The sequence below is a fragment of the Ranitomeya variabilis genome, chromosome 2 (genome assembly GCF_051348905.1).
Source record: "Ranitomeya variabilis isolate aRanVar5 chromosome 2, aRanVar5.hap1, whole genome shotgun sequence".
In the NCBI taxonomy this organism is placed as follows: domain Eukaryota; kingdom Metazoa; phylum Chordata; class Amphibia; order Anura; family Dendrobatidae; genus Ranitomeya; species Ranitomeya variabilis.
In genome coordinates, this window is record NC_135233.1 from 261,836,941 (window position 1) to 261,858,554 (window position 21,614).

At 45.8% G+C, this 21,614-nt stretch overlaps 1 protein-coding gene across 3 annotated transcripts; it reads right to left on the reverse strand.

Moving 5' to 3' along the window:
• Positions 1-572: 572 nt before the first annotated feature.
• Positions 573-19,565, reverse strand: EGFL7 (EGF like domain multiple 7). 3 transcript variants are annotated; one of them, XM_077284793.1, is made up of 10 exons: positions 19,378-19,565; positions 17,387-17,445; positions 13,940-14,102; positions 11,506-11,628; positions 11,229-11,335; positions 10,396-10,491; positions 7,377-7,559; positions 6,436-6,500; positions 4,833-4,992; positions 573-1,179 (listed from the first exon to the last, which is right to left on the reverse strand). In XM_077284793.1, the coding sequence occupies exons 2-10, from the start codon at positions 17,439-17,441 to the stop codon at positions 1,157-1,159; spliced, it is 975 nt and encodes a 324-aa protein (XP_077140908.1). In that variant the 5' UTR covers positions 17,442-17,445; positions 19,378-19,565; the 3' UTR covers positions 573-1,156. The 3 variants fall into 3 exon arrangements, with proteins under 3 accessions (XP_077140908.1, XP_077140909.1, XP_077140911.1); XM_077284794.1 differs by lacking the exon at positions 19,378-19,565 and adding an exon at positions 18,426-18,495; XM_077284796.1 differs by lacking the exons at positions 17,387-17,445; positions 19,378-19,565 and adding an exon at positions 15,494-15,660 and having other exon boundaries at positions 585-1,179.
• Between the last annotated feature and the right edge of the window lie 2,049 nt (positions 19,566-21,614).

The window sequence follows — 21,614 nt, forward strand, 5'->3', positions numbered from 1 at the left end:
TAAGAAGCTGGAACACGTCTCCTTTTTCTCATCAGTACCACACGTGTGACCGCACAAGATCCGTGCTTCAGCAAGCCGTGTGCTTCTGTGGGTGAGCTGTTCATTCTTTTTTCTTGGTAAAAGGAAGTGACCTGACTATTGCTCAGGCCTGTCATTATTTTATATTTAAAAGTTAAAAAAAACCTTCTTGTGGTGCAAAATTTATCCGCAAAGACGCTTAATAAAAAAACAACTCTGGAGTTTTCTTGAAGTGTCTTCTGATGTGCACATGCCTAAAGGGTAACCCCACACTAACCACACCACACCGCTGGACAGAAACTTGCGAAACGTCTCTTACCTACTGGACTCCCCGGCACCTCTTCTGAGTGGTAGGCATTAGGTAATATCATTATGTCATGACCCACACATGACGTCTTGCCAGCCCTACTAATCAGAAGAGTCTGTTCACAGGGCTCTCGTCCAGTGACCATGGATTGCGGACGTGGCCGTCAGACCAAGGTCCTGTGAATCGATTCGCTTATCCCTACTTGTGACCATTCTCCGCTTGTTGCTGGATACTAAAGAGCCACATCCATGGGTGCAGATTTATTATTGAAACAGTCTTCATAAAATATTTTTATTTTACAAAAATGTATCAAGTACCGTGAAGAGTGTGACACCCTCCAATGATCACAGTTCTGTCCTTCATGGATTCGGTTGTGATGTGTTTGCTGCCACCATTGCTCACTTTTCCTTTTTTTGCTGCATCATTCTGAATCAATCCAAGTAACATTTTGCGGACGCCAGGTTTTTTGTTGTTGCTTGTAATTTAAAAAAGCTAACTATGCCATTCACAGCGGCAGGGCCCACCTGTAGTACAGGACCCCCGGAGCAATGTATGAGGGGTCTAGAGGCAGTGATAGGATGTAGCACTGCTAATATCCTTATAAACATTAGCTTATTGGTGTATCATATACATCTATAACACAACATCACATGGTACCAGCACAGAAGCGTGAACCAGCCACATCTGTTCTTCTGCACAGTAAATGTCCGATATTCTTATTACAAAGGTTGCTCGGTTCATGCTGAGCCGGACTGTAAATCATGTACATAAGTGATTGGCGAGACAGACCGCTCATCCACGTTCTTGGCATTTCCCATTTTTTTGTGGACATCACAGATCATTCTTGCAGGAGCCTAAAAAATAAACAAACTAAATGTTAATACAGGAAGAATTTCAGAAAATAAAGGGGTGCTGGAACCGTACAGCCTCCGAGCCCCATAATGAATGCTGATCCATATTAAAGTAGTTGCATAGTGATATAGGGATCAGGCTACTAAACTGTACAGTACTGGTATGATTTTATAGGGGCTTGGGGTGACAGACTCCCTTTATTTTCCTATTATTTCATTATTCTTCAGCTCCTTCAATTCTCTTGACGCCATAACGTTTTGGCTCTCTAAGGGTATGTGCACACGTTGCAGATTTGCCTGTGGAATTTTCTGTGCAGATTCTGCATCTCTTGGCAGAAAACGCAGGTAAAAATCTGAGCGGTTTAGATGTGTTTTTGATGCGGATTTTTATGCGTTTTTAAAAGCTAAATAAAGATCTATTATTAAACAACAACAAAAATTGAGATGTAATTTCTTGTCCAACCTCTTTATTTACAAACTGCATTGAAGAATAATGTTTACACCATCAGATAAATAATAGATAGATAATTGATAGGTAGATAAGATAATTGATAATTGACGATAGATAGATATATCTATAGATAGATAGATAATACCAAGCCTGATGTTTAGTAATTAACTCTTTATGTACCATTCTATTATGTTTAAGACACAAACAAAATCTGCATTAGTCCGGGGTCACACTTGCGAGAAACTCGCACGAGTCTCACACCTCAATACCCGGCACTGCCGCCGACACTCGGGACAGGAGCGTTCAGCTGCATAGAAATACATGCAGCTGCACGTTCCGGTCCCGAGTGCCGTTTAATGATGCGAGAGACTCGTGCGAGTTTCTCACAAGCGTGACCCTGGCCTTAAATGCAATATCTGTTTAATTTATAAAAAAAAAAAAAAAAAAAATGGCGTGTGCTCCCACGCAATTTTCTGCACCAGAGAGGGAAAGCCAGCGACTAGGGGCTGATGTTTATAGCCTGGGAAAGGTTGATACCCATGGATCTTACCAGGCTATGAATATCAAAAACATGGGGTCCCCTTATAATTGATAGCCAGAAAAAGCTATGCAGACAGCTGCGGGCAGATATTCATAGCCTAGGAAGGGTCCATGGATATTGCCACCCCCCCCCCGGCTACAAACACTAGCTCTCAGCCACCCTAGAAATGGCACATCTCTAAGATGTGCCAATTCCAGCACTTAGCCTCTCTCTCTTCCCACTGCCCTGTAGTGGTGACATATGGGGTAATAGTTGGGGGTTTAAGCCACCTTTGAATTGTAAGGTGACATCAAGCCTGCTTAGTAATGGAGAGGCGTCAATAAGACACCTATCCATTACTAATCCTATAGTTGTTGTTGGGTTAATTAAACATACACACATGCAGAATAAAGTATTTTAATTAAATAAAACACTACACAGTTTTGCCATCTTTATTTTTCTGCCAATCCATGCGACGCCCTCGATCTCCTGGAAAAAAGAAAAAAAAATAATAAACCAACACAAATACTCCCTGGTCCGACGCAGTCCATTTAATAACAAGTGTCCCACGACTATCTCCCCTATAGAGCTGTGACATCAGGAGATGTGACAGCTCTATAGGCCTCCAGTGACACACAGACAGGAGACAATGGTTCCTGCAGTGTTATCACTGAGGGTTCAATGTGCTCTCACTTTACAGCACTGCTGCGTGAGAATTTTCCCACGCAGCGGTGCCGCAAGTGACAGTATGAACTCTGCACTCACAGCGGCGAAGTGATACCTTCCGTCATTGTATCCCGGAGCCCCTGGACAGTGGTCGCATCTGTAAGTGGATTACATCGGATCAGGGAGTATACTGTTGGTTTATTATTTTTATTTTTTACAGGTAATCAAGGGCTTCAGGGATTAGCTGTATGGTGAGTATGTACTGTATGTTGTATGTACTGTATATGTGTGTATGTGTTGTGTTTTTTTTTACATTTGAACAAAGCAGCCGGATGATGGGACTACTACTGTACAGCCCCACACACACACAGCCCCGCAGACCCACGTGCACACACACACAACTGCGTGCGCACACACAGACACACACAGCCCCGCAGACACACACAAACACCCGCGCACAGCACCACACATCTTCTCCGCGCACACACACACAGTATCCGCCCACACACTGACACAATGGAAGTCAATGGGTGCAGAAACGCTGCAGATCCGCAAAAGGAATTGACATGCTGCGGAAAAAAAAAAAAGCTGCGATTCCGCATGTTGTTTTCCGCAGCATGTGCACACCAAATGTCAATTTTACATAGACTAACATTGCTTGTGCACTACACCGCAGATTTGAGTCAATTCTGTGCGTCCAAAAACGCTGCGGATCCACATCTAAATCTTCACCGTGTGCACATAGCCTAAATATGGATTTCCATAGCTCACGTTCAGCTCAGGCAAACAGGGACTTTGTTGTGCCAGGCACAAAGGTGAGGAGCCTTGTAATCTCTCTGTAAGAGATCCAATTGCCTTTTCTGTGTCATTTTTGTATGACTGGTAATTACCAGTGAGCCTGCACTCGGCCGCTCTCCCAGGAGGAGAGAATCTATTGTAGATGTGATGTATTCCAGGAGTTTATGGTTTCCAGCCCCATGGAGATCACTGTTGGGAAAATATTCATTAATTGTCACGTCTAATGGGATATTTAAACTTGTGCTATGAGCAGCCCTTACATCCTCTCAGACGGCGAGAGTCAGACGCTTCATTAACCGTGACGAGATTTGGATTAAGATCAAGGACAGATTGTGATTTCCCATTATTGGACGCTGTCCTAATAAGCACAAAAACCTCACCGTAATGTTCGGCCAGAAGCAGAGTGTAAAACTGGATGTGAGGAGAAGATTGTAAAAGCGGAACATAATTACTAAGCAAACGAACATTGCAGCCGTACTCACCACTGTGTATAGTCATCCCCACACCAGGACAGATGGGTGATTTTATATTAGTCGCTCATGAGCCACCAGACAGGAGATTTTATAGTGTTCACTCATTAAAGCGCAATAATAAAGTGTCCAGAAAAAATAAACTGAAGTGAACCGACCCACTAACGTAAGAAGCACTTACCCCACAGGACAGGGAGGAAGTGGCCGATTTAAAGGACTCTGAGGATATTAGTAAAATGCCCCTAAGAATAAGGAGTAGCTGAACTTTCCCCCAGTATAACCCACTCCCAACTTAGGATGGTGGAGAAGGGTTAACGGGCTACGGCATTTAATTTTTATGGCTATTAACACATTAAGGTAATTAATAGGAGGAGCCCACTATGGTCGCTGTGACCATGCCCTTCCCACTATCGACAATGGCTTTACAACTTCAGCCAAGGAAATATCGACGAATGAAATGTAAGTTTCCCCTAACGGAACATAAATATTCATTTTACAGCAGTTGTAAAATGAGGTTGCAGCTTTGCTTTGTCCTAAAATATATGGGCAAAATGCTTAAAATGACAATTCCATAATATTCTCTGGGTTTTTGGGGAGGCATTCAAATGCTGGACTATTGGACAATTCCCACCTTTCCTGCTGTGTGTATCCATGATGTTCTTGGGGGGCAGGCAGGTAGGTGTGACCACCACGTGTGAGCAGGGCAGTCTCTGAACCTTTGTGTTTGCAGGTCACAGGGAGTCGTACTTACAGGTCTCCAGACGCTCTTCCAGGAATGAGATCTGCTCGCTGAGTGAGTCTATCCTGTCAAGCTGCTGGAAGGAATGGGTCAGGAAGGTGACGGGGCCCAGGCCATCTTCAGGGGACACGGTCGATAGACTATGAAATGGAGCCAAAACCAACTGCAGTTTCTGCACGGAGAGAACACAGGGAATTATTCAGAGCGACAAGTCTGTCTGTCCTTCTATCATTTACCTTTATATTTTGGATTATGGGTTAGTCAGTTGTTCATCACTTAGGGTACAAGCAACCAGGAGCAGGAATACTCAAATGACCGTCCCTCATCTGAGCCCCAGTCCTGTCTCTCTAGTGGTGAAATGGTCACACTATAAATTACCCGTGCTTCTCCATCATGTCAGAAACTGCGCCCTCTACTGTTTATACTGGTATAACACGTTTGATGTAAAGTGTGAGGGAGGTTTCTGCAGTGGGAATTTAAGCCACCAAATTTGTACAGTGATCAGACCGCTGAGGGTTTCTGTGTACTCTCATGTCACATAAAGGTAAAACACATGGTGTGTTGTCCCAGTGGCATTCTGGATAGGATATTCAAAATGCCGACAATTCCGCGCTCCTCCAAAATCAGGCAAGGGAATCACAGAGTTCAGAAGAGTTATAAAACTATGTGTTTTGTGGACATCCTGTCCACTTCCTCAAGTACGCTACCCATGGCAAGCGATAGTACAGAAATGTGGGGGAAGTAGACTGTATGTATGAATGACAATTATGTCGTCTTCAATCACAAAAACACCAGCATTGGTGACAATGTTAGGCATGTATTGCTTCCTTTTCTGGAAAACCCACAAACAGTAAGGGTATGTGCACACGATGCAGATTTAGTGCAGAATTGGTGCACAAAGCTGTGCACATGGTGCAGAAAAATCTGCGCAGAAACGCTGCAGATTTCAAAGAAGTGCATGTCACTTCTTTTGTGCAGTTCTGCAGCGTTTCTGCACCCCTCCACTATAGAGATAAAATCTGCACAAAAAACGCACTAAAAACGCATAAAAAAACGCAGCTGCGGATTCTGCCAGGAGATGCAGATTTTGTGCAGAAAATTCTGCACCTCTTTTCTTACGTGTGCCCATAGCCTAAGGAGTCTAAGGGGTAACGTTTCTCCTTATGGAGAGTGATATACCATCTCTGGCTTGTCAAGGTAAGGAGGCTTATTCGCCGTGCAATGCTCCTCTTGGAAATATAATATGCAAATTGCCTCTTCAGAGAAAAAGAGGACTTAAACTCTATAGCGCCACCTGTTGGAAGCAGCGATCCTACAAGTCACAATCAACCCTTTAACGAGTCGTGCAATATGATTTAGGATAAAAGCCAAATCAGTATCTCAATTCTCAACTACTACTTCCAACAGGTGGCGCTATAGAGTTAAGTCCTCTTTTTCTCAGAAGAGGCAATTTGCATAGCCTAAGGATGAATTCACGTGCAGCACAGATACTGTAAACAGGTTTGGATTTTCTGCATAAAACTCGTGGTCAGAAAGTTCCGACAACTGGAGGCTCTGACTACACAGGGTCTTTGTGGTCCGTAGCCATGGAGGCCGGGCAGCACAGGGCTCTTACCTGCTCCAGAACCTCAATCTTGCTCCTAAGTTCTAGCATTTCTTGCCTCATGATTTCGGTTTCCACTGAAAGACAAAGAAAAGAAGTGAATAAATATCATCCATTAATATTCAGCTTTTTTGGAAAGGAGAGAGAAAATGGCAAAATTGTTGTCATTAGAGCAGTTGTCACCCAGCTTTCCCAGATGTCTGCAGGGCATATTAGCCTAGTTATGAAGTGCTTAATTCCACTGCTCATATAGCCTCACAAGAAAGGTTGGGTGAGGTGCTCAGTTAATGGTCTATTCCTTTTCTAAAATTGGCAACATAAACCAAATACTGATATCAGTTGCTATCTACAATCAAACCAGTAAAATCTATACCACCATGTCCTTCTCTGGGAAAGATTAGTGACAACCAGTAGGGCCGCCTTCACTGTGTATTACAGAGGGATCTGCTGCCATTAATATTATCGGTGATTGGTGCCGCAGGAACTTCCTTTAAATCGTGGATGGTTGTGCCAGCAGCAGCGCATTATTACTCACGGTACGAGTTTGATGTGTCACAGCGCGTACCAAAAGTAATAATGTGCGGCCACCAACCTGACGTCTCTCGGGGATCTTGTGCTGTAAATATGCCCAGCTCTGGCGGTAGTACAACTCTCATTATCTCCTCTCACTCAGGTGGGAAGCTGTAACCCAGAAAATGCAAGTATCACATTTTACTCCAGTTCTGAGACATTATGTATCGAGTCTGCGATATTTATGTGAGGAATCTGTGAATATCAGCCTAATAATCTGCAACCTGCATCAAAATAAAAATCAAATGCATCAAAAACGCAAAATACAAAAATCACAGATGGATTTATCATTTGTAATGAAGCCGTGCTATTTTCTGATCACATTTCGTGTACATGAGGCTTATTACACAGTTGTCCATCTACAAAGGTGGCACAATACTGACCTGTCCCGTTTGCTGATGACTGTGCAGGTGGCGGGGAAGCAGTCGTCACCTTTTCCACTTTATGACAAGATTTCCCATCACTGGAAAGGCTGAATCCTTCATAGCAGCCGCAGCGGAAGCTCCCATGGGTATTGGTGCAGCTTTGTGAGCACCGCTGCTGTCCACTCTCACACTCGTCCACATCTAGAGAAAAAACTGAATTATTCTTCTTGGTATAACAAGGAGAAGGATTTACAATTATAAAGGAAAATCCAAAAAAGTTCTAATTTTCTCTGGGAAAACCCTGAAGTTTGTATATACTGTTGTGCTCAAAAGTTTACATACCCTGGTAGAATTTTTGGCCTTTTTTCAGAGAATATGAATGATAACACCAAACCTTTTTCTCCACTCATGGTTAGTGGTTGGGTGAAGCCATTTATTGTCAAACTACTGTGTTTTCTCTTTTTAACACATGACAACCCAAAACATCAAAATGACCCTGATCAAAGTTCACATACCCTGGTGATTTTGGCCTGATTACATGCACAGAGGTTTGAATGGCTACTAAAGGTGACATCCTCACCTGTGACCTGTTTGCTTGTAGTCAGAGTGTGTGTGCGGCACCCCAGGGTCCTGGTCGTCGCAGTGGTATTGCTTTCCTCTCGGGGAGAGTGATGCTACGTTTGGAGGCAAAGAAGGATAACTGCATCCAGAAAGAGACATTGAAAGGCATTACTGTATTGCAGCGAGCGTGAAGGAAGTCGTAGCAAAGGCGAGGATACCAGAAGGGGACCAGCCCTGCACAGGCTTCCTCCTTCTGAGGCGCAGAAGCCCGGTAGCCGGAACACCAAGGGAGTAAGGACCTTTATGCTTTGCTCCAGAGACCGGCAGGACAGCTAATTGCAAGTTACCTGTCCCCCCTACACCCAGGAGGCACGGTGACACCTACAGAGCCGGGTTATCTAAGAGACCCTTTAAACAGGCTCAAGTCACCAGTCATACGGGTATTGTCCTATCCTATATGGGGGACAGAGAGAACGAAGCACCACATCTGTGAAACCCTTATGTGAAGCCATAGGCAGTAAGGGACTACACCACCACAGCGCAAGGGAAGGCTACTGATTTCCACCTGGACAAGGGAACTCTGGACTTGCTTCCAAACCGGCCGGACTCTGCCTGCCCTGTGGTCTGGTGCCCTGGACTGTGGGTGCTGAAGTCTTCAGTAATGGTAAAGAGACTGCAACGTTGTGTCCTCGTTCTTCACTGCGCCATTCACCATACCATCATCTACACACCGGGAAGCCCTGGGGATACACTTCACCTGTGGGAAGGTATACCATCTAGCTGCCATAACATCACCCCAGCGGACCCCTTAAAGCAGCGTCGGTCACCCTGACAGAATACCACAGGTGGCGTCACGAACATTCCCCTTAAAGACCTTTCCCTTTTACACGGACGTCCCAGGGCCACGGACCGGGTCAGCCACCGTGACATCCCCCTGTAAACCGAAGGACCCGGTACCAAGTACCCCACGCTCCATGTGCATAAAAGCTGAGTGAGTTTCTGGGATCCAGACAGACTCTTGCATCTTTCATCCAGCCACTAACCTTTCCAGATTGAGAGTCATGGGGGAAGCAAAATAATTGTCAACAGATCTACGGGAAAAGGTAGTTGAACTGTATAAAACAGGAAAGGGATACAAAAAGATATCCAAGGAATTGATAATGCCAGTCAGCAGTGTCAAACTGTGATTAATTAATGGAAAATCAGGGGCTCTGTAAAAACAAAACCATGGACAGGTAGACCAACAAAAATGTCATCCACAACTGCCAGGAAAATTGTTCGGGATGCAAAGAAAAACCCACAAATAACATAAGCTGAAATACAGGACTCTCTGAAAACTAGCGGTGTGGCTGTTTCAAGATGCACAATAAGGAGGCACTTGAAGAAAAATGGGCTGCATGGTCGAGTCACCAGAAGAAAGCCATTACTGCACAAATGCCACAAAGTATCTCACCTACAATATGCAAAACAGCACTGAGACAAGCCTCAAAACTTCTGGAACAAGGTAATTTGGAGTGATGAGACCAAAATTGAACTTTTTGGCCACAACCATAAACATTACATTTGGAGAGAGAGGTCAACAAGGCCTATGATAAAAGGAACACCTTTCCTACTGTAAAGCACGGAGGTGGATCGCTGATGTTTTGGGGATGTGTGAGCTACAAAGGCACAGGAAACTTGGTCAAAGTTGAAGGAAAGATGAATGCAGCATGTTCTCAGCAAATTCTGGAGGCAAACTTGCACTCATCAGCCCGGAAGCTGCGCATGGGACATACTTGATAATGTGTGCAAAACTGTAAAGCGCTGTGGAATATGTTAGCGCTATATAAAAATAAAGATTATTATTATTATTATTACTTGGACGTTCCAACATGACAACAATCCAAAACACAAAGCCAAGTCGACCTGTAATTGGCTACAGCAGAACAAAGTGAAGGTCCTGGAGTGGCCATTTCAGTCTCCTGACCTCAATATCATTGAGCCACTCTGGGGAGATCTCAAGTGCGCAGTTCGTGCTAGACAGCCCAGGAATTTACAGGAACTGGAGGCTTTTTGCCAAGAGTGGGCACTTTACCATCTGAGAAAATAAAGAACCTCATCCACAACTACCACAAAAGACTTCAACTGTCATTGATGTTAGAGGGGGCAATACACGGTATTAAGAAATGGGGTATGTAAACTTTTGATCAGGGTCATTTGGATGTTTTGGGTTGTCATTATGATTTAATAAGAGAAAACACAGTAGTTTGACAAAAAATGGTTTCACCCAACCACTAATCATGAGTGATTCTGCCAGGGTATGTAAACTTTTGAGCACACCTGTATCTGTCAGATGGGTCACAGCGTCTTATGTATGCAGGCAGGTTTCAGATCCTGTATACGTGTGTAAATGTCGGGTTCTCACCCGCAGAACATGTCATGTGACGTTCAGCTGTCACCGTGGCCCAATAATACAGCTCAGACACCCATGTCCTACCTGTCTGGCAGTGATTCCCGCTCCAGCCCTCGGTGCACTGACACCTGTTGTAGCCAACGCATGTTCCTCCATTCTGGCATAGAAGCCGACAAGACACTAAAGGAGAACGACAAGTGGATATTGAGTGATACGTAAGTCACCAGAGCCCCTTCTCATCAGAGACCCCGATGGCCAGTAATTCTATTCTAATGCCAATTGTTAACACAGCTCAATAAATGGCCTCTAGGTGTCGCTGTTACTGCCGTAATCTGAGGCAGATGACCAGACTACATTCAGCTGCTGCAGAAGCTCTTGCAGACACCTGTCAGTGAATGTAGCTGATGTCACGGCTGCCGTTATCACACACAGATTATTTTTCATTTTCACAGCATGCACTGAAGACCTTGAAAGCTGAGTATTTCCCAGAGCCCTCCCTAATATCCCTGGGAAGCTCCTGCCAGTTCTGCCCCTTCCCTCCCAGGTCGGATGGAGAGCTGCTTTACTGCAGACTCTACGCTGTAATCATCCACTCTTGTCGGCTCAACATCAAACACTTTAAGACCGAGACACTTTGTAGCCATTTACATGGGGCTGAATCTAATTGGCCGTGACGCAATAGGACACATCGTGGACCCTCGTGGCCTGCAGCAAAAATATAAACCCAGGAATATGCAGATAATCCGCAACAGATGTACTGATGTTCTGCACAATGGGAGAGATCAGTGCAATGTGGAAACGTGATGCCCATACTGTACAAACAGATGTGCCGGATTACCAGCCGATATCACCGCCACAGAATGAGCGGGACCTACAGCGACAGCTGCCCCCGCATACAGCGACAGGACTGTGGTTACCATTATCACAGCTGTGCACATTCATCCTCCTCCAACCCGGGCAGCATGTGTACAGTGGCAGCGATGTTTTCTTCGATACTTGTCTGTAGGAAATCTTGTACGTTGTTCTACCAATGGAAAAAAATGGCGCATTGGATCATTGGTGCAACACAGAAACCCTACGGTATTTTCACAAGCTATTTTCAGCATAAAATATGTTTTATGCTATTTTGTGTATGTTATTGATCAGCTTTAAAATCAGGCGCTCGGGTGCTGCGTACACTGAACGGTCACTGACCTGTATGTACTGCAGACTCTGTGCCCCTCACACATGGTGATTACCGGCTTGTGAGCCGGCTGCACGTACGACTGCGTCACAGACACAAAACCAGTATGGCCGCCGGAAGAACAAATCCTCCTCCTGGAAGAGAAGACAAACATTTATCAGTAGCCAAAAATGATTATATTCACCATCAGAAAACACAGGCTGGCGCTGTAAGAAATGTACAACAAATATCAGGGTTATCTGGTGATACATAGGACTGCAGGTAACATCATCTACATTATCTGTACTCAGTTATCACTTTGCGGTGTTACATAGGACTGCAGGTGACAGCTACTGCAGTATCTGTACTCAGTTGTCACTTTGTGGTGTTACATAGGACTGCAGGTGACAGCTACTGCATTATCTGTACTCAGTTATCACTTTGTGATGTTACATAGGACTGCAGGTGACAGCTACTGCATTATCTGTACTCACAGTTATCATTGTAATCTTTGGTGTTACATAGCATTATTTTTTTTAAGTCTTCTCAGTGGCAAAAACAAGATAATCTTGTAGTTATGATACCTTTTAATGGCTAACAAAAATAAAATAAATGATATTACAAAGCAGCTTTGGAGACTTATACCATGCCTGAGGAAGGGACCTGAGAAGTCGCGAAAGCTGCTTTGTAACATCATTTATTTTGTTATTGTTAGCCATTACAAGGTATCATAACTACAAGATTATCTTGTTTTTCACAGTGAGAGCATTATTTTTTCAACTGGCTAACATGGTACCAAACCCCTTTTTTTCTTTTAACTAAATATCTACTACATTACCTACTCAAAGTTATCATTGTAATCGTTCATGTTACATAGGACTTCAGGTGACATCTACTACATTAGCTGTACTCCTGTATCACTTACCTTTGGTGTTACATAGGACTTCAGGTGACATCCACAGCATTATCTTTACTCATGGAGTATTCACTGTGTCACCTGCAGTCCTATGTAACACCTTCAGTAATCGGTACACCGCTACGTCAGTGAAGTGCTGCTCTATCTGCGGCTGCTCACACAAGGTGCATTTCATCAATAATTAAGTGTGACCAAAGCTCAAAGGCAACACTTGTGACCTGGTGAGAGACGCCTGCAGGGCCCCCGCCAGAAACACAGATGATGACGGATTCTTTTTGTTTGTTTTCTAGTTTCTCATAAAAATGTTATTTATTCTGAAAAAAATTTTTTTTTCTAAATTAATATGTACCTCAACTCCTAGCATGGCGTTCTGGAAGTTGTAGTGTCAGTACAGCAGGGCTATAATCTGATTCCTAATGAATAATTACCAGTAACTAAGCAGCAGCATTGTGGAGTTAGCGATGACCTGAGCGATCGCACAGATGATGTGAGCTTTGTAGCACAGGGCACATGGGATTTCTGAGTACTTTGCAGATGTTGGTGATCAGTAAAGCCCTGCAGCGCCTCTTTGTTAAGATCGGTTGTGTTATCATGAGAGCCTATGACGGAGGGGCTGTGGCGGAGTTTGGGGTTTATGCAGCATCACGTACAAATTACAATGTATTCTGTAGGTGTGTTTAATATTGGCTGAAAGCCGACACGACCGCAAATACTCTGAGCACGGCCGTGACCGCCTCCTCTGTGCACGCCGCTGCAGACCTCGCGTATGGTTCCCCTTAACATCCTGTCCAATCACACGTTTATAAAAATTGAGATTTCCCATAAAGCCCCTTTTACAGCCCCCGTCACTCCTGTCCCTCACTCCGGATTACATTCTGTGCCAGGAACAATCCCCCAATTGGAATGTGAACCCCCTCTCACTGCACTCGGTATCTCAGCAAACCTGATACCCCCTTACCTTCTGTAGGGGGTCCGCACTGCAATCACCCAGATTTATATGGGCTATAAAAGCTAAATTGTGAGACTATTAATTATAAGGAAGAAGGTGCTGAGACACAGCGAAGGTTAACCCCTCACCTCCCAGCAGCAGGGCATCCGAGGTGACAGATCTATATGGATTACATGTAATGGAAACCACATGTGAACCCTGGACCGAGGGAAGAAACAGAGTAGACTCTGGGAGAAGATGGCAACAACTGACTGGGGAAAAACAAGTATTTAAGGAGTCTGTGTGAGATAACAACATCCCCAGTGTCTGGAGTACTACAACCCTCAGCAATTCTACCAAAGATGTGGAGAAGAGACAGCAGGGTTTATAGACTTCAGAGATAAGTACTGCATGGAGAAAGTAAGAGCCGGTCCCTAGGGCGGCGTGAGACGGGCAGATGTCACTTCCCACCATTGCAGTGTCTTCTGTCCCAGGAGTTGCTGAGCCTCCTGAAAAGCATCATGGTCCTGACTTTCCAGTCACCAGTGGTTGGATGTTGGGGATGGAGCAGTCCCTGTGAGAAGAGGGAACCCCTGATATTAATGCAGTACGAGGGTCTTACCCTGGGCGGTACAGGAGATCTGCAGCCGCGAGGTCTAGGATTAGCAGGCAGCCCATGAGCACGCAGCTGACTCCCCACATGCTTCTCTTGGGTCCTGCTGAGAGTTCTCGTGGAGAGGATGAGGTTCCTGGATGCTCGGCTGCTCCCGGCTCTGGAGGAAATCCTGAAACACAAAGTGCACGAGACATCGGTACAATCACATTCACCTCCGAAACAAGAGCAACAAACCGAGCCGATCCCCCCACGTGTAATGGAGGGACCCTCTAAAGTGAGTGCAGATCTGTATCGCCACTGCAAGACCACCCAGCCCTAACTCCACACAGGATTGGATACACAGCTCAGCAGACAGTATCGCACATAAGATTAGACACACAGGGCACTAGCTAGTATCACACGCAGAATAGGTTTAGATACAGCTCAGCAGACATGGATGAGATTAGATACACAGCTCCGCGTTCTCAGCACTGGTAGATGACACATTATGGGGCTGTGTGGGTCCGGCCTTATTGTAGATGTGTGATCAGTTCTGCCAATCAGTCTGCAAACTTTATATATAACCAACAGTGGCCAGAGACAGCGCCCCCCATGGGATCCCTGTACCACATGAGTGATGTAGCCCACCCAATAACTGGGATGCCTGTGCCACACTGGTGATGGAACCCACCCAATACTGGGGATGATGGTGAGAAGAGGGAGTCCCTTGCTTTCTGTGTTGGGGTCGGGCAGAGAGACGTTTATTAACAGCAGAATTTAGACATGGAAATCATTGAGAAGAACTAACCCCTTGCTGCCTGAAGATGTAATCCCTCCTAGCAGCCAGCAGGTGGCACTGTATTGTCAGGAGCTGTGCTCTGTTCTGCTGGGGGCAGCACATTCCTCTCACACAATGTAAGGATACAATGCATCCCATAATGGCAGCACACAATGAACCATACACACATACACGCCGTATATAGATTTCTATTATTGTACAGGGCCTGGACACTGCAGGTTTGGGGCAACTTCCTTCCCCTCCAGCTTCTGGCTGCTTTCACCTTCATCCTGACAATGGCAATGTTTAACCTCTTCACTCCCAGACGACTTAGTCAAGTACAACCCAGCAGTGAATCAATCGCCTCCTGATCAGGACATGAGAAGACGGACACTTTAGCTGTTTTCACTTTTCTATGAATCGGCGTGTGGCCTTGCTATTAATGTAAGACCCCGGGGACGTGATATATTAGGGTGGGGGTGTATATATTATCAGAGGTCAGGACAGCGCAGCGAGAGAGTTCAGCTCTGAGGGAATAAACTAGAAGCAATGACAGAATATGTGTGAAATTATCTGACTCCTATATGGGCGGTGGATCCAGTGGGTCTGTAACCCTTGGGGGACCACAGGTCCCAGCATTACCCCTGTCTGACTAGTTGATCTATTATTGGACTACACATCCCACCATACACTAGTGAATGCTGGGTCTTGTAGTTTGAGAGTCAGTTCATGTGTCGTGACAGGCTGTTTAACTCTTGCACTGCTGGCTTACATGGAGATATATAGGGGAAGATTGTACTCACTGTTACTCCTGGGGTCAGGAAGGGGCGCAGCTCTGACACCCACAACACAACACTTTCCTCTCTGGACCCAACACAATCAGTAATCCATGGGGCTTAGGTAGAGGCGGGTATTTTCCCTGCAGATGGGAAATCTTTGGTTGCTGGTTGTATTGAGTTCATGGACAGAACTATACATTGATGTGTAGTGGGAAAGTGACAGGGAGTCCTGGGGCCCCCTCCCCCGCCTGCCCCCCTTCCTCCTCCCTTTTTCCCATTGGATGGGGCCCAGCACTTGCCTGACATCACACAGATGCGATCACCTGGGCTCCCTCCTCCGACACTTCCAGGGATACTGAGCAGCCTGGACCCGCGCCTGAGACAGCGCAAAGGATGGCAAGAGGGAGAACAGGAGACCTGGAGCCCCCAACCGGCAGGGGTCCCCAGCTATGGAGGATAATGGACACCACGGGCCACATATAGCAGGGTATGTGCAACTGCCTAGTACCGAAACACAGATATTGTCTGCAGAGGTCACTGGTGCAATGATCTGCAGCATGTATCACAGGAGTGAGAGGGGATGGAGCAGTGGTCTGCCGACAGGTCACTGGTGCAACAATCTGCAGTATTTATCACAGTCAGGGGTTAGAGGTGACAAAGTGATGTTCTGCAGACAGAGAGGTCAATGGTGCAATAATCTGCAGCATTTATCATAGTCAGGGGTTAGAGGAGATGGAGCAATGTTCTGCCGAGAGGTCACTGGTGTAATGATCTGCAGCATCTATCACAGTCATGGGTTAGATGAGATGGAGCGATGTTCTGCAGAGAGGTCAGTGGTGCAATGATCTGCAGCATCTATCACAGTCAGGGGTTAGATGAGATGGAGCGATGTTCTGCAGAGAGGTCAGTGGTGCAATGATCTGCAGAATCTATCACAGTCGGGTTAGATGAGATGGAGCAATGTTCTGTAGAGAGGTCAGTGGTGCAATGATCTGCAGCATCTATCACAGTCAGGGGTTAGATGAGATGGAGCGATGTTCTGCAGAGAGGTCAGTGGTGCAATGATCTGCAGCATCTATCACAGTCGGGGGTTAGATGAGATGGAGCGATGTTCTGTAGAGAGGTCAGTGGTGCAATGATCTGCAGGATATACCTATCCATCACAGTCGGGTTTGAGGGGACAGATCAGTATCAGAAGTAAAGTATTATTTAGACTGCAAGCTGTCAGGGGCAGGGGTCTCTTCCCCCAGTGCATGTCCATGGCTGCACAACACACTGGTGCTGTATAAATAAAGGGTAGAATAACTAGGAGGCGGCTGAGATACTCCCAGTGGAGGGACCACTGAGGACCCTGCATGCTAAATCTCGGTTTAGATGCAGGGTACATTATTTCCCTAGAAGGGAGAACTACATGGCTCAGCACTTCTGGACATACTCTGGATGGAAGACAATGCTGGGATTCTAGTGTCAGAAGTAACAGGTAACTCTACCCAGGCCCAGACTAGGTGACTGGCAGCCAGGCAGCTCTTCTAGCCACAGTAACCACGTCAGCATCATTTACTAGCGGGACTTGGATGCTGGGCTCTGTGGTGCGGCAGGAGCAGAGGATTCTGGGCATAGACCTGCTTCATACTTACAGTGATCTGCCCCCGCACCCCAGGACTGACCGGCCCCTGTAAAGTACAAGCCATGAATGTTGGTCTGTCGGATAATGGAGAATCGTCTGTAGATATTTGACCAAAGGGAGGCTCTCAGTAGAGGGAAGCAGCGCAGACCTGGCTCCATTACCCCGTGTGAGGCCAGGAGACGGCGCCATGATCTCGGCCTTCGTGCACACCACATGCGTCTCTGCACCTCACACATCTGCCGCAGTCAGTCAGAAGCCGCCGGCCCCGGGTCTGTATAACTCGCACTCACCTCGTCCTTTCCCAGGAGTTGTCCGCTCATGGCGCCAGGTCCGGCTCCTTCTCATGTGACTGCAGGGGAGGAATGGAGACAACGTTACTAATGTTCGGAGCCTGGGAAATATCACTTCATGCACAATCCTATTTATAATGAAGTATTTATGGAGAGAGTAGAAGGGTTAACGTCCACGTGTGGGGTCTCACATGGAGCCCGCTGACTAATGTGTGATCATGTATGTGACCTGCTGACATCTTAATTGCTCCATAGAAGTCAATGGAGATGTTATTGGGAAAGTCCATTTACTTCTATGGAGCTAAGTAATTGCAGAAAAGCTTCAGCAGCTCAGTGCCAGCTGTAGCTCAGCATCACACAAGTCATTGCCTACTGAACATTTTATAGCAAAGAAATGAGTAATTAAAGGAACCACTTTCTACCAGAAACAGTGCCCCCTTGTCTACAGGCTGAGTCAGGTATTGCATCTCAGCCTTATTTGCGGCCATGTGAGACACGACCCATGGGCCGGAATGGCGCAGTTTCTGAGAGCAGCCAATTATTAATGTCGTACAGACACACTGCGACATTGTAACGACACCACTAGTAGCGATAATGTCAGAGTTTTATATAATTAGGTAAGATTTGGGGCAGCCTTATTCCTTGGCCTCCATCCTTCATCACTCTGGGTCTATGACTGGACCCAGCTGTACAGAGTGAAACATAATAGTTCACCCTCAGAAGCCCCACGCGCCTAGGACCCCATAAACCCGCAGAGAGGTTCAGCACCAGGTGGAAAGTTAATGGTAAATGGAGAATTCTACCACCAAAAACATTCATTAGGGTCCTACAGAGCGGTGGGAGAAGCGGCCGCAGACAAGGAATCAATTTGCCTATAGAATCCCACATGAGGGCCAGATGTGCTCTCCTGGGATGTGGTGGGAAGGCCAAAGGGAGAAAAACAAAAATATTCTGGATTTACACATAATAAAGGGGAATTAGCAAGAAAAAAGCCAAGGAGAAACAAGACCGTAAATCCTGAGCTAATAACTGACCCTACCTTCTACCATGGAGTCAGTGCTCCGAGATACCAGCTCACCGAGGCTGTACTATAAAAGCTCAGATATTGCATCACACTGGCGAGATAATAACTCTGTTCTGTGATAGAATATCACTTTGTGCCACTTTCCTTGTTCCAATGAAGGGCTGATAGCAGCCAATCAGAAGGAAGCGTTCATTATGTCGCACTGCATACATTTAGGGAAGCTGATTTGTGATTGGCTGGGCAGTGGTTGGTTGCAGAGCTTTCGGGTCCTGTTTGTTATGCTATAAGCTATGTTCACATGCCGTGTTTTTTATGTGAAAATTGCAGCATTTTACCCTTACAGATTTCTGAAATCTCATGCACATGTTGGTTATCAAATCTTTTCAGATTTGAAGCAGTTTCATGTCTGCATCATGTCATTCTGTCAGTGTTTAGTTAACCCATTTTTATGAATGGGAAAAAAAATCATAAAAATTAGTATTTTACGCAGTGTTTTTCTTGCCAACATATCAGTATTTACAGCAGATTTTTCTGAACTTGTGCAAATACCCATATAGTGCAATGTAAATCAGTAACAAATAGAATTATTCCAAATTTTCATCATCACCAAACCCAATCACATGATAGCAAATTATATGAACCAGTAAAGATGGATAGAAATGTCAGAAAAGATTCCAAGGGGCCGGCGTTAGGAGCACGGTGGATATGTGTGATATATAAAGTTTTACTTTTTTTTCTTAGCAAAAAAAAAATCCCTGTATGAGAATAAGACAATTACATAAAAGCCGTCACATTGTTCCCTGCTGAGAGACTTTTAATTAAATGTTGCGCAGTAATTGAATTAGAGCCGTCATCTGAAGACTCCAGTGTAAATGTTGCACTAAAGTCTCCTCAGGCATGTAAAGAAACAAGTCAGGGCTGCGGAGAAGGCACAGAAAGCGGCAATGATTGAGAAATGTAACACTACCTGCTGGGTGAGGAGAACGAGGGCCGGGACCCAGAAATGGTGGTCCCCGTGACTCTGGAGGCTCCTTGGACCTGCTCATCTTGGAAGGAGAAGATGCTTCTTTGGAGATCCTCGAGGTCTACTCTTAGCCCGCCCAAGAACTGTTTTAAAGCCCAAGTCGTGTTACTTTAAATGTCCAAAAGGGATCTTTTTATGCCCCTCTTCCTGTATAAATCAGGACTGGGCTGGACACTTGGGAGAGGAAATCCTGTGTGTGTTTGGGGCTGATAAAGCTTTTCTAGTAGAACAAACACTTTGGTGGATGAGGTCCTGATGAGATTGGAATGAGCGCCATGGATCTGGGTTGTTTATAGAGAATGGGATTTCAAGGAAGTGTCGGCCATACGGGACAGCCACCATGTTGGCACGTCACATAGATGAGAGGTGTCAATCACCTTTCTAGGATTACAGGAAGAGCCCAAACCTCAGCTGCTGCTGTAACGGGATGGATATCCTCTACAGGTCACCAGCCCAGCCCGGCAATGACTGATGTACAATGACTGGTCCTGTAAATTCAGCCTGGGATCTCTAGCCCAAAACACATGGGGCATTACTATGATGACAAACCCTTGTGTGTCTGAAAGATAAAAATGTTTTTTTCCCAAAAACATAACATATTGGTAAAATCATATAAAAGCTGCTCAGTGCAAATAAAAATAAAGACAGATGAAACAATAAGGGTATGTTTCCGCATGCCGGATTACATCAGGATTTGCTGCGGATTGCAGCATCCAGATGTTACAGCATAGTGGAGATTTTATTAAATCCTGTCTCCACTATGTGCGCAGGGCCGCATCCGGCGGCCCGGTGAACCGGACATGCAGCGCATCTTTATAGACCGCAGCATGTCTATCTTTCGGAGTCAATGAATACGATGCGGTGATTCCGCATGAGCTTAATGAACACATGCAGAATCACCGCGTGTACAACGGGGCGGCGTTTTAGGCAGAGCGGGGTATCCGCTGCGTCCAAAGTGCTGGGTTTCCTGAATGTTGAAACATACCCTAAAAGAAAAAACCTGGCTGTATCCAGTCTGGAGTCTGAGCCCCATGCAGAGATCCTGACACTTTCAGCCTCGGCTGTGGTCACTGAGGTTATTAATGGTCGTCTGGGGAAGGTTCTGCCGCTGAATGCACTTGGGTAAATCATCAGGATCCGCTCTGGCAGCTCCCGTGTGATCACTGACCAATGACATCACCAATGGAGACAAGTTCGGAGATGCTATAGCTATGGGAGCAGAATGCTCACAGTAATATGAGGAACATACAGGCCGCGGTTGTCATATAGAAAAACGTTTCCTGGGACACTTTCTAGAAATGGCTGCAGCACTGGATCCACTAAATCAAAGCAACGCCGAGTAGTCAGGGCACCTGGAATGAAGACTAGAAGAGTCTGGATGCTAGACATTATACTCCCTCACATACACACCATAATCCCGGAACAGGACTGGAGCCTGGACGGTCGCATCTTGGCACAATCCAGGTTGAAAATTATTTATCCCCAGACATGAATTACGGCATGGGACAGAACGTCGGACAGGTGAGGGATATTGTTGTTTTTTGTTTTATTACAGGAGACAAGGGATTTAGTGGAATTAGAATGAGTGCACATGTAACACTCCAGGTAACCAGTTGTTACAGTGGCACTGCTTTCCTCACGGGGAGAGTGATGTCATGCTTGGAAGCGAGAAAGGATCCCTTTAACAGGTAGGCAGTACATGCAACACTGTTCTGACTCCAGGCCAGAATGGGGAGCTCTGAAACATTTCAGGGGAGCTTCCCTAGATATATATATATATTCTGGTCTGGAGGAGGAGTTAGTTAGTCTGTCGGAGGGAGAGACAGAGAGAGGAGTGGATAGTTGTTGAGAGGAGAGTGAAGAGAGTGGAAGCAGACAGAGTCTGAGAGGAAAGCTGGGACCGTGCAGCCACGTGAGGTGCTGCAGCTCCTGGAAGTAACGAGAACAGAGCAGTCTGTAGGAGACTGAGAGGGGAAGTGAAGTGTAGGAGAAGTAAAGAGCTGGAGGGAAGCTGAGACTGAGCTTCCTCTACGCTGAATCGCAGAATTCCGGTAGCCGGAAGACCGAGGTTGTGGGGGTAACTCTATGCCCCACAGCAGAAACCGGCGGACAGGAGATTGCAGGTCGCCTGTCCACCATTAACACCCGAAGGCACAGAAGCAGATAGAGCCCGGAGTCAT